The sequence below is a fragment of the Maylandia zebra genome, unplaced genomic scaffold, assembly GCF_041146795.1.
Source record: "Maylandia zebra isolate NMK-2024a unplaced genomic scaffold, Mzebra_GT3a scaffold11, whole genome shotgun sequence".
Classification (NCBI taxonomy): Eukaryota; Metazoa; Chordata; class Actinopteri; order Cichliformes; family Cichlidae; genus Maylandia; species Maylandia zebra.
In genome coordinates, this window is record NW_027490041.1 from 1,377,139 (window position 1) to 1,390,788 (window position 13,650).

The 13,650-nt window shown below is 41.4% G+C and overlaps 1 protein-coding gene across 1 annotated transcript; it reads left to right on the plus strand.

Annotated features, from left to right (window-relative positions):
* The first annotated feature begins 1,081 nt into the window (after positions 1 to 1,081).
* Positions 1,082 to 13,123, plus strand: LOC143415882 (protein NLRC3-like). The gene is made up of 7 exons (XM_076881288.1): positions 1,082 to 1,131; positions 3,117 to 3,321; positions 3,473 to 5,270; positions 6,463 to 6,636; positions 6,850 to 7,023; positions 7,200 to 7,373; positions 12,689 to 13,123. Exons 1-7 carry the CDS (start codon positions 1,129 to 1,131, stop codon positions 12,879 to 12,881), a joined length of 2,721 nt encoding a protein of 906 aa, XP_076737403.1. The 5' UTR covers positions 1,082 to 1,128; the 3' UTR covers positions 12,882 to 13,123.
* Positions 13,124 to 13,650: the final 527 nt, after the last annotated feature.

The following is a 13,650-nucleotide window of genomic DNA, read 5'->3' on the forward strand; positions in this document are numbered from 1 at the left end:
ACATCATTTTTAATGTAAACGAATCAAAGTTCATTTCATGAGCAAACAGACTCGAGAGAAAAGGGCAAATTTACACACTTAACATGTTTATTGAACATGTAAACATTGATAAACCTCCTGAATGAGCCGACCCCCCCAGGGACAGTCCTGCATGCTAATGATGGGCTCTGCTCTGTACCTGCAGGATTCTGTCAGCCACAAACTCCTCAGCTGATCCTGAATCTGAGCCCATCTGTCAAACCATCATTTTCTTCACAGGTCTGTGGAGGTGGCACTGATCCTGCAGCAGTCTAACACTCTCTGTCACTCTTCTTCAAGTCTTTGACACGAGGAACCAAAACTATGTTATTAACAACACTAACAGGTCTGCAGTTTGTCCACTTGGCAGTTGTGTCATCAGTGCTTTGCATCGTTGTGATATTTTAAGCTGGAAGTGCTTCGGTGAAAAGAAAATTCCTTCTGTCACGATGTGCAGAATCCTTCATGTTGGTCGTTGTTATTTTTTTGAAACATTTCAGGGATTTTGAGTCGTTCTGCTCTCCAGATGTGTCGTGTTAAAGGTTTTTATCATGTTAATCATGATAACAGATGAACCCCTAACCCTACATGTTAATTTTGACAGCACTGCTAAATCCTTTTTAATGTTCTTCTGTCAGATCATTGATTAGACTCGACTCCAAATACGAGACTCAGAAAACTCAAAACTCAAATCAAAGCAATGAGAAAAGGACTTCTTGTGTTAGAATGAAAACATATGGAAGTGGTCAGGTTTCAAACACTCGTTGAATCTACTGCACAGTTACATTCAGGGACCTTTGGCCTCCTGAGAGCATTAGTTGATGGTTCATCACAGTTTTCTCAAAGTTTCCTCTGAGCTTCTGCAGCATCATCACTTCCATCACTGATGAAAGAAAGTTCATAGAAAACAGAAAATATATCTTCAGAATCTGAGAGTCTAAAACTTGACAGACTTGATTCAGATGAAGTTATTTGAGCAGAAACTCCTGGATCTTTATCCTGTGTTGATCTAATCCTTCATGGTTCCTCCACAGAGTGGAGCAGCAGAGCTCAGAGGTTCCCAGTGGTCAGTCTGCCCAGCAGCATCAAACACAGCTGGACTCCATATTTATGGTCTGTACATGTACAACAACTACTTTATTATTAATATTAATAATAATGCATTTATTTATAGGTCCCTTTCAGAACACCAAGGACTCTGTGGACTAAATGACCAAAAGAAACAAACTTTGAAATCAGACGGTGCAAATATGATCACAGGGAAACGTTTTAAACATCGAGGCTTTAAACAGAAACCAAAGTGAAACAGTTTGTAGTCGAGATCAGTGGGAATGAAGCTGAATAACTGTTTCTTCAATAACTTTGAGCTCTTAAAAAACAAAAACTAGCTGAAAGTCTGGCTGCTCTTATGAAAAGTACAGAGAAATTATGGGTCGCTCAACACTTGTGCACAATATAAGAGTTTAAATAAATCTAAAGAATAACTCAAAATCCTACAATCATACTGAGAAAATCATCTACAGCTAACTATCCAAGTGGATTTGTTTAAGACAGCTCCATCTGCTGGTGGCCCTCTGCAGGTGCATGAAAGGGGCGTGTTTATATTGAAAGTAGTAGAGAAAGTAAACCCCACGGGAAGGAGGAGGACTCTCAGCAGCTTCCAGCTCATATTCAGACATTTGACTTCTCACTGAAAGCAGCAAGTTTGAGTGTCTGTACCTTAGTTAGAAGAGATAACATGTCAGTAGTAATTAGAGTTGATTGAGCAATGCTGTCCTTGTAATGTAGTTTATGATTTTTATGGACAAGTCCAGTTTTTCTGTAGAGCCTCTCAAGTTGGTGACAGCAGCAGTGGAAGTTCACGTGTAAACCAGAGCAGCAAATCAGGTCCAAATGTGTTGTTCACAGTGAGTGGGATCATCATTGGCTGCTATGTTAACCTCCTGCAGCAGGATGTCTTTGGTCAGAGAATGGATAGATCACTAAGTCATTGTTGAGTTTAGGGAGACAGTAGACAGTTGGAGGAGGTTCAGCCAGTTGACACACAGTAGATAAAATAACTGAAGGCAGGAGCAGACACCTGTATGACTTTCCACCTCTCACATAGATTATTTCCCTGGGCAGCGCCACAGGGCTGGTAGATGTAAACAAAGCTGGAGGAGAGGATTGATTCATCTGAGAAAAGTCACAGAGTTGTGTCTTGATGCTCAATCATCCAGGTACGTAAATCCCAAAAAGCTTGATTCTGTTCATCTGGATGTTTTCAGTGGGAGAAACGTTTCATCATCATCAGGTGACTTCTTCAGTCTCAGCTGACTGCAGGTTTCAATCTCATAAACAGGACATTTGTATGACTGAAACCAGCCCACTGAAGGAACAATGGGCTGGGAGGTCAGTTCATTGATCATTGGTACGCATATTGTCAGGACCATTGATCAATGGTTGTTGATCAATGTTCATGAGTCCAGTTCACAGAGAGCTGGGGAATGGCTGCAATCACAGCATGTAAGATGGTGACAGTTGTACCCTTAGGCCCCTCCTCCATTCAGAGATGGTCTTTCCTTTTCACATAAATGGCCTCCTTGACTCCGCCCTCAAACCAGCGTTCACATTTCCTCAGGACCTTCTTGATGTGAAGTTCTTCTGCTTCGCTGGCTGCTGTGTCTGTGGGGATGGTGTTTGTTCTGTGTTGTAGTGTCCTGATGACGCCCAGTTTGTGCTCCAGTGGATGATGAGAGTCAAACCTTAAATACTGATCTGTATGTGTAAACAGAGTGAACCTTTAAGACCAGTTGTCTGTACGATCAACTCAGTCACCTGAAACATCTCCAAGTTTCTGGCTTTGATCATCAACCTGTTGGTAGTTCAGCTCTGAACACCAGTGAAATGTTTCTCCCACTGAAATCGCTGCATTCATATGAACAGCATCAACGTTTTGGGATCATGGAGTTGTGGACAAAGTCTCAGTTAATCAGATAAAGTCAAACCTATAATTGGTAAAGAGTTCGTGGATGATATGCCCCTTGATCGTAAAGAAGTGGATGTTGTGTGGACTAAAGTTCAGAGTGGTGGGTCATTCATAAAGTATTCTGTTCCAGCTGCTGGAGGACAACATCATCACTTTTGTGAAGAACGAGCTGAAGAAGATCCAGAAGGCTCTGAATCCAAATAAGCCCCAGTGCTTGGAGTTTCAGAGGGAGGATGATGAGCAGAGGAGAAACAGCAGAGACGCATTTGTGAAGATCACAGTGGACTTCCTGAGGAGAATGAAGCAGGAGGAGCTGGCTGACCGTCTGCAGAGACGTAAGAGGATTTATCTAAAGATTTAAGCTGCTGGATAAATGAGAGACTTGTGACACCAGTGTGTTCAGTCATTTCTCAGTGGGTCAGAAATTGTCATCAGCATTTTGTAAAATGTGATTGTTAAAGTTGTATTTTTATTATTATTATTCAGAACTTCCAGCTGCTGTTTGTCATCGTAACCTTAAGTCTAAGCTGAAGAAGAAGTTCCAGTGTGTGTTTGAGGGCATCGCTAAAGCAGGAAACCCAACCCTCCTGAATCAGATCTACACAGAGCTCTACATCACAGAGGGAGGGACTGCAGAGGTCAATGATGAACATGAGGTCAGACAGATTGAAACAGCATCCAGGAAACCAGACAGACCAGAAACAACCATCAGACAAGAAGACATCTTTAAAGCCTCACCTGGAAGAGATGAACCAATCAGAACAGTGCTGACAAAGGGAGTGGCTGGCATTGGGAAAACAGTCTTAACACAGAAATACAGCCTGGACTGGGCTGAAGACAAAGCCAACCAGGACATCCAGTTCATATTTCCATTCACTTTCAGAGAGCTGAATGTGCTGAAAGAGGAAAAGTTCAGCTTGGTGGGACTTGTTCATCACTTCTTTACTGAAACCAAAGAAGCAGGAATCTGCAGCTTTGAAGACTTCCAGGTTGTGTTCATCTTTGATGGTCTGGATGAGTGTCGACTTCCTCTGGACTTCCACAAAACTACAATCCTAACTGACCCTAGAAAGTCCACCTCAGTGGATGTGCTGCTGATAAACCTCATCAGGGGGAAACTGCTTCCCTCTGCTCGCCTCTGGATAACCACACGACCTGCAGCAGCCAATCAGATCCCTCCTGACTGTGTTGGCATGGTGACAGAGGTCAGAGGGTTCACTGACCCACAGAAGGAGGAGTACTTCAGGAAGAGATTCAGAGATGAGGAGCAGGGCAGCAGGATCATCTCCCACATCAAGACATCACGAAGCCTCCACATCATGTGCCACATCCCAGTCTTCTGCTGGATCACTGCTACAGTTCTGGAGGATGTGCTGGAAACCAGAGAGGGAGGACAGCTGCCCAAGACCCTGACTGAGATGTACATCCACTTCCTGGTGGTTCAGGCCAAAGTGAAGAAGGTCAAGTATGATGGAGGAGCTGAGACAGATCCACACTGGAGTCCAGAGAGCAGGAAGATGATGGAGTCTCTTGGAAAACTGGCTTTTGATCAGCTGCAGAAAGGAAACCTGATCTTCTATGAACCAGACCTGACAGAGTGTGGCATCGATATCAGAGCAGCCTCAGTGTACTCAGGAGTGTTCACACAGATCTTTAAAGAGGAGAGAGGACTGTACCAGGACAAGGTGTTCTGCTTCATCCATCTGAGTGTTCAGGAGTTTCTGGCTGCTCTTCATGTCCATCTGACCTTCAGCAACTCTGGACTCAATCTGCTGGAACAACAACAAACAACCTCCCAGATGTCTGAAACAGGAGAATCTGCAGAGAAACACTTCTACCAGAGTGCTGTGAACAAGGCCTTACAGAGTCCAAATGGACACCTGGACTTGTTCCTCCGCTTCCTCCTGGGTCTTTCCCTGCAGACCAATCAGACTCTCCTACGAGCCCTGATGACACAGACAGGAAGTAGCTCACTGACCAATCAGGAAACAGTCCAGTACATCAAGGAGAAGCTCAGTGAGGATCTGTCTGCAGAGAAAAGCATCAATCTGATCCACTGTCTGAATGAACTGAATGATCGTTCTCTAGTGGAGGAGATCCAACAATACAGGACTTCAGGACGTCTCTCCACAGGTAAACTGTCTCCTGCTCAGTGCTCAGCTCTGACCTTCATCTTACTGTCATCAGAAGAAGATCTGGATGAGTTTGACTTCAAGAAATACTCTGCTTCAGAGGAGGCTCTTCTGAGAATGCTGCCAGTGGTCAAAGCCTCCAACAAAGCTCTGTGAGTAAACATGTTGTCATCGCTTCATTGTTAAAATCATGGGAAATAAATCAGAAATGCTGAGTTCAAAGAGCACTGTAACATTTTTTTAAAATAGTGAATTAAATGATCATCAGTCACTCGGTAAATATATGGTAGTTTTAATGTTTCACTCCAGCATTTCTAAAACACACTTTGTTCTGTAACTCTTATCAAAGGACAATCCAGACCCAGCCTATAAGAACATGAGCTCTGATGCTTCAGCCCCTCTGACAGGTTTATTATCCTCAGCTTGTTCATTTGTCTCCAACTCCAGGAGTTTGGTTGTTTTATTCTAAAGCACAAACTTCACCTGCCAGACTTCACCTACATCTTTTTCTGATGTTCATAATTTAAGTTCAAGTTTGTATCTCACTTTCAGTGCACACCCTCCCTTTTTAAATATAAATCTCTGCTGTGCTGTCATGTTTTCATCCTGTATGGAGGGAGAAACTCGGTCTTCATTACTGAAATTGCCTCTAAGGTCGTGTTTCTTGTCAGTAACCATATGTAACTGTAAGGCTTCCATAACCAGTGTTATCACAGAATTACAGTGGGTTCACTCTGGGTCCTCTACAGTTTCCTCCCACTGTCCACAGACATGCAGTTAGGTTACCTGGTGATCTAAACTTCATGCAGGTGTGAGTGAGAGTGGTTGTCTGTCCCTCTGTGGGCTTAGTGGAAGAGACTGGATGGATCTCTGCTTTGTCTTTGATATATGCTGACAGCAAACATTCTCCATGAAGTCTGCATTTCAGCTCATCTCCTTTATACACACCTTTAACAGGAAGAGTTTTATACAGCTAGTGTTTAAAATCCAGTGTTATTCACAATACACAGGTAATGAGCATGATTATTGAATTACTAAAATTTTCTAAAATAATTGTTTTAGTTAATATTGTATGACAGTGTACACAGAATTATTAGCTCAGTAGGCAGAGTGGTCGCCCCATGATCATAAGGTCAGGGGTCGAATCCACCGAATAGTTACCTTGTGGTACCCCTGAGCAAGGTACCATCAAGGTACCAATCATGTGCACTGGACTGGTAGCACTCATAGTCTCATAGGTTTAAATACATTTTTAAAAAAAAGGGTTCAACATATAAACAAATTTAATTTGATCACATATATTGTTTGTTTTTTTTGTTGTGGTTTTTTTCCTTTCTCTCTCAGACTGAGCAGCTGTAACGTCTCAGAGGAAGGCTGTGAAAATTTGCTGTCAGTGGTCAGCTCCCAGTCCTGTAGTCTGAGAGAGCTGGACCTGAGTACCAACAGCCTGAAGGCTTCAGCAGTAAAGCTTCTGTCTGCTGCAGTGGAGAGTCCAGATGCCAAACTGAATGTTCTGAGGTCAGATCAATTTGTATTATGTTTAGTTCTGTTTGTTTATGTGTTTGATGTTTGTTTTTGTTTATGTCTTTATCCAGTTATCCTTGTTTCATAGCATTTTTATTCATTTCAAAGTTAAACGGAAGTTTTACTAACCTGCTCAGCACAAGACAATAAGCTATTGCACCTTGATTACACTTTAACAACAATCTTTATTCATGTTTTTATCTTCAGACTTAACATCTGTGAACTCTCAGAGGAAAACTGTGAAGCTCTGTCCTCAGTTCTCAGCTCGCAGTCCTCTAGTCTGACAGAGCTGGACCTGAGTATCAGAAAGCTGCAGGATTCAGGAGTGAAGCTTCTGTCTGCTGGACTACAACGTTTAAACTGTAAACTGAATACTCTGAGGTCAGATCAGAAAACATTTAGTTTTTAGAATTATTAATTAAAGTTCATACATATGATGTTGTATCTTAGTATGTTTATGTTTCCTTTAAAAATAGAAAGTCAACATTTAATGTTGTGAAATGTATTAACAAACTCTACATGAGTACTTGTTTTATAGATTGTCTTTTATTTTTCAGACTGAGTGGCTGTAACCTGTCAGAGAGAAGCTGTGAAGCTCTGTCCTCAGTCCTCAGCTCCCAGTCCTCCAGTCTGAGAGAGCTGAACCTGAGTAACTCTGACCTGCAGGATTCAGGAGTGAAGCTTCTGTCCGCTGGACTAAAGAGTTCACAGTGTGCAGTGGAAACTCTCAGGTCAGGATTCAAACTTTTCCACAGATGATCATTTGAAATGTGATTTATATTATTGTATAAACAGGTAACTTTTACAGCTGTCAAGTGAACTTTTATTCACATTTGAGTGGATAATTGGACTCTGAATTACTAAAAGTTGTTATAGTCATGTCTTTGTTTATTTAAAAAAATACTTCATGTACTGCCTAATTTAAAGATTTAGGCTCCTTTGGGCCCATAATATATATATTTGATTTCTTTGTGAATGAAATTAGGAGGATATTGGCGACTGCTGATTGGCTCGCTGTTTGTTTTTTATTCACAGTACTTAATTTTAAAGGCTGATTTCTCAAAATGAGATGTTTATCTTTTCTTCTACAACACGTGGAGCCACCAAATCTTCTTGCTTGATTTATTCATTACAGTTTGATTTAAAGAATATTAGACTCGTAACATAATAAATACATTTATTTCACTTCTTCTTGAGAGAAAGAAAGGGATGACTGGGTGAGCTCCAGTGGTTCATCCCAGCAGAGAGAGCGGCACACTGGGCTGCAAATGATCACAGTAGTAATGGCCATAGTTTGATAAAACAGGCAGTCTTACCCTGTAGATAATACAGGGTTCTGGTGCCGATGTGGGGGAGGGGAGTCGCCCGGTACTAACTACATACTACTAACTACCTCATCCAGATGTCTTCCCTACTAAACCTGATAAGAAGTAACTGCAGTAGCCTTATAGGTCAAATCAGTTTCACCTGTTAAAGTTAGCTCCACTATTAATTAGGGGTGGGGGAAAAAATCGATACTGTGTAGTATCGTGATATTTTGTTTGCTAATAATGTATCGATACAGGGACAGCAGAAATCGATATTTTGTTACAAACAATTTTTTCTCTGAAGTCAACATGCTCTGGAGTCAGAGCATGTTGACTTCAGAGCATGTTGATCCTTTTTCTGAGCAACAATCCTGACATTCCTTCACTGTCCAAATGTGTTTAACTTTTTTTTTGGCAGCAATAAACATGACAGTTTACTTATTTTAATTTAAGACATGTTTAATTTTAATTAAGTTTGAAACTTTTTTATTTAATGTAAAATTATATATTTTTTTAAATTTACTTTCAAATTCTTCAGTTGCTGAAGGGGCTGCATAGTTTTCATAAATTGCATAGTTCAGAATAGCTATAATTGTACCAGATGGTTGCATTCAGTTAAGTTGGACTAGACTGTAATACAAACCGTTCAGTTTGTCAACAATAAAACTGACTGAAATGAGAGAAAGACTGAGTGTGAGACTTTGATATTAGATAAAATGAATATTGATAAAGTTTACCTTTATGTGCAGAATTTAAATATCGCAAAATATTTTAAAAAATCGCAATAATATCGTATCGTGCGTTAAGTATTGTGATAATATCGTATCGCGAGTTGTATGGTGATTCCCACCTCTACTATTAATGGTGTCACTTGTTATTTCTGGGATGAGTTTAGTAGCCTGAACAGCTGCTTAAAGGAAAGTAATTAAATAATAAAAATAACCTAAGTCCGGGGGAACCTGCAAGAGCTGTTTGCACAAAGAATAATGCTCAGACTTTGAGGTTTTATCGTTTTACACAAGGTTTAAAAATGAATGTCCACAATTGAATTGCAGAAATTGTTATTGAGCTAATACTGATGTAGTTGTTATCTTTGGTAAGGAGAGGTTGGAGGAAGGATGAGCACAGTCAGGCCTAAAGATGCTCTTAATAATAATAATGGATTGCATTTATATAGCGCTTTTCGAGACCCTCAAAGACCCTTTACAATCCCACTACAGGGAGTGCAGAATTATTAGGCAAGTTGTATTTTTGAGGAATAATTTTATTATTGAACAACAACCATGTTCTCAATGAACCCAAAAAACTCATTAATATCAAAGCTGAATGTTTTTGGAAGTAGTTTTTAGTTTGTTTTTAGTTTTAGCTATTTTAGGGGGATATCTGTGTGTGCAGGTGACTATTACTGTGCAGAATTATTAGGCAACTTAACAAAAAACAAATATATACCCATTTCAATTATTTATTTTTACCAGTGACACCAATATAACATCTCCACATTCACAAATATACATTTCTGACATTCAAAAACAAAAGAAAAACAAATCAGCGACCAATATAGCCACCTTTCTTTGCAAGGACACTCAAAAGCCTGCCATCCATGGATCCTGTCAGTGTTTTGATCTGTTCACCATCAACATTGCTTGCAGCAGCAACCACAGCCTCCCAGACACTGTTCAGAGAGGTGTACTGTTTTCCCTCCTTGTAAATCTCACATTTGATGATGGACCACAGGTTCTCAATGGGGTTCAGATCAGGTGAACAAGGAGGCCATGTCATTAGTTTTTCTTCTTTTATACCCTTTCTTGCAGCCACGCTGTGGAGTACTTGGACGCGTGTGATGGAGCATTGTCCTGCATGAAAATCATGTTTTTCTTGAAGGATGCAGACTTCTTCCTGTACCACTGCTTGAAGAAGGTGTCTTCCAGAAACTGGCAGTAGGACTGGGAGTTGAGCTTGACTCCATCCTCAACCCGAAAAGGCCCCACAAGCTCATCTTTGATGATACCAGCCCAAACCAGTACTCCACCTCCACCTTGCTGGCGTCTGAGTGGGACTGGAGCTCTCTGCCCTTTACCAATCCAGCCACGGGCCCATCCATCTGGCCCATCAAGACTCACTCTCATTTCATCAGTCCATAAAACCTTAGAAAAACCAGTCTTGAGATATTTCTTGGCCCAGTCTTGACGTTTCAGCTTGTGTGTCTTGTTCAGTGGTGGTCGTCTTTCAGCCTTTCTTACCTTGGCCATGTCTCTGAGTATTGCACACCTTGTGCTCTTGGGCACTCCAGTGATGTTGCAGCTCCAAAATATGGCCAAACTGGTGGCAAGTGGCATCTTGGCAGCTGCACGCTTGACTTTTCTCAGTTCATGGGCAGTTATTTTGTGCCTTGGTTTTTCCACACGCTTCTTGCGACCCTGTTGACTATTTTGAATGAAACGCTTGATTGTTCGATGATCACGCTTCAGAAGCTTTGCAATTTTGAGACTGCTGCATCCCTCTGCAAGATATCTCACTATTTTTGACTTTTCTGAGCCTGTCAAGTCCTTCTTTTGACCCATTTTGCCAAAGGAAAGGACGTTGCCTAATAATTATGCACACCTGATATAGGGTGTTGATGTCATTAGACCACACCCCTTCTCATTACAGAGATGCACATCACCTAATATGCTTAATTGGTAGTAGGCTTTCGAGCCTATACAGCTTGGAGTAAGACAACATGCATGAAGAGGATGATGTGGACAAAATACTCATTTGCCTAATAATTCTGCACTCCCTGTATTCATTCACTCTCACATTCACACACTGGTGGAGGTAAGCTACAGTTGTAGTGGTAGGTTAGGTTTTGCCCAAGGACAAAATGACCAAGACAGAGAGAGCTGGCTCATCAGACAGACAAGCTCATCTTGTAACCTACTGGTTCGCTGGTCAGCACACCAGCTGACTAGCGAACCGGCTAACTAGCACACCAGCTAACTAGCACACCGGCTAAATAGCAAATCAGCTAACTAGCAGACCAGCTAACGGCAGCCACAAGCTGAAGGACGATTAAATGTAGTGGAGATATCAGAGATGACACTGGTGTGTCCGATTCACTCTTTAGCACTCTGGTCACTCCGGTGTGTCAGCCAGAACACCACTGAAGGCCAAATGATCCCAGCATGTGGAATAAAGAGCTTAAGGTTTGGTTTGAGACACTTTATTCTTTCACTGATTGATTCTTGCGGCTGTGATCATGTGTGTGGTTTCTTACAAAAAGGAAGTACACAATACAAATACATGACAAATAAGATGAATAGATAAGTTACATATCCAGTTATATGTACGTACATCAGTATAGCTAATATAGCCATATATAAGGACAAAGATCACAGTACTATAATGCAGTAATGTTAAACACAAAGGTGTATATCTACATAAATCTGTCCTATCAGTGATCAGGGTACTGTAGTATACTTCCACTACATAAACTATAGAAACTAAACGACATTAGTGTGACTTTAAGTTACCATCAGTACAGACGAACTGATGGTAGTTGTACAAAATAAAAGCATTGCAATTATTGTGAAGGGCTTCCGGTTAAACTAAGATCAGCTGATTACCTCATAACAAATTGTTTGCTATAGAACGCAGCTCCCACTCTTCATTAATATCATGTACTGTAACTCCCAAGTAACCATGGTTACCCAGCCACGCCCAGTAGTCTCCAGAGAGACCAACAGCTGGTGCACGTTGTAACGCCGTGGCTTTCATAGTCTCTCCTTTTTCTACAGCTCATGTGTTCTTCTTGTGATGGTGCGTCTTGAGGGAGGCTCATACATGCCGTCATTTGTTGATCCTAAGAACGTTCCTCAGACCGACTTCTTCAACAACACTAATCAGCCTGCAGTTTGTAGCTACTCACTTCACTGTGGTGTTTGTTAGCTTGTCTTTCTTTGGTTTTATCCTGACTCCTCCCACAAGCTGATCCTACGTAGTCTGCCCAAGCCTCCCACCTCTGTTTGTTTGGGTGGTTTGTTTGCTGCCATCAACAGCGTGTAATGCATTTAAGTGATACTTCAGACATGAAGTACTGCGACAATAAAAAACTCAACTTTGCTTAAAAATAACTTTAGTTGTATCAACACTGCCCTCTGGAATAATTAGACTTTGGTGACAAACTGATGTGATCTCCATGTTTCCTTTGTTGGACTGTGGGCGAGTGTCAGAACTGAATGTACTGAGTAACATGTGGAGTTTAAATATGTGTCAGTTCCAGTTTTAGAGCTCTAAAGTGCAGCTATCATGTTAGGAATATGTTAGGAATAGACAGGAACACTGAGCACACTGAGGTCAAATCTTTATTTATCCAGTTCATCTGTAGGCTGAGCTCAGTCCATCCATTTAGTGAAATGATGTTTAAAGGTCTCCTTGTTCTGTGAGCGTGCACAGATCCTGAAGCAGAAAGCCTGGGTTAACAGAGAAATGATCATCACTGTGATGATGCTCACCATCTCTGACTGGGATTTGAGGTTTTGTCAAAGCAGCAAAGAAAGCCTGGCTATGTTGGACTGGGTGTGGAAGCAGCTCCCAGTTTGAGTTCAGGAGACAGACACCCTCTCTACTTTGACGATCAGCTTCAAACTTTCCTTTTTGATAAAACTTATAGTTAGAGCTGGATCAGGTGACCCTGAACCATCACTTAGTTATGCTGCTATAGAGATGGATAACAGATGGATTGTTGTTTTGTGTGTCTGCAGTCTGTCAGGCTGTCTGATCACAGAGGAAGGCTGTACTTCTCTGGCCTCAGCTCTGACCTCCAACCCCTCCCATCTGAGAGAGCTGGACCTGAGCTACAATCATCCAGGTGACTCAGGAATGAAGCTTCTGTCGGCTGGACTGAAGGATCCAGGCTGGAGACTGGACACTCTCAGGTATGGAGAGAATGTCTGATATAGGAGGAAGAGCTGGAATCATTTCCTGTGTCTTTCACTCACTTCCTGTTTGTTTCCTGCAGATGAGACATGAACAATCACACATGCAGGAATATTTTCAGGGACAGACACACTAGTCTAGCTGGATAGTACATGGATATTTATGTAGGGGGTCTTCAAGGAGTCTGTTTGCAGGAACATTAATGATAACTGATAAGTCATGTTGAGAGTTTCATTAAAAGTAGACTTACAGTTAGGTAATATTTGGACAGACACAACATTTTGTAACTTTAGATACAAGTATCAGCCATGTGTGTGTTTCCCATGCTGTATGTCCACAGTCACAGTGACAGTCAGTGACACTGACAGAAGGATGAAACAAGGCTGTGAATCATTTCAGTCTGTGTGTGTGACAAAGAGGCAGACAGGAGCAGCTAACATTTAGAAATGGAAGCTTACTGGAAACACTACATTCACGGCTGAATTCACAATAGATTTGTTCTCAAGTGCACATTTAGCAGCTAATGCTAATACTGTTTTCCCTTTGCTTTCTACAGCAGCTATTGCTAAGTAGGCCACTTTGCTCCGCTAAGGATTTGTGTGACCATGATGGAGACTCTGATAAGCTAATGCTGCTAAGCTAATGCTGTTTATGGGCCCTGTTAGAATCAATATTTCATTCTCATTCTGTTGTTTGAGAACAATATTAACGTTTCACATCATTATAACACAAGAGAAAAGGGTATTGGCATTAGCTACTAGTGCTTATTCACCTCAAATTACCTTTA

Excerpts from the sequence above, each read along its gene's own strand:
- LOC143415882 (XM_076881288.1), top strand. Across the intron at positions 3,322-3,472 it reads GGCTGACCGTCTGCAGAGAC|AACTTCCAGCTGCTGTTTGT; the intron begins GTAAGAGGATTT and ends ATTATTATTCAG. Across the intron at positions 7,024-7,199 it reads TGTAAACTGAATACTCTGAG|ACTGAGTGGCTGTAACCTGT; the intron begins GTCAGATCAGAA and ends TTTATTTTTCAG.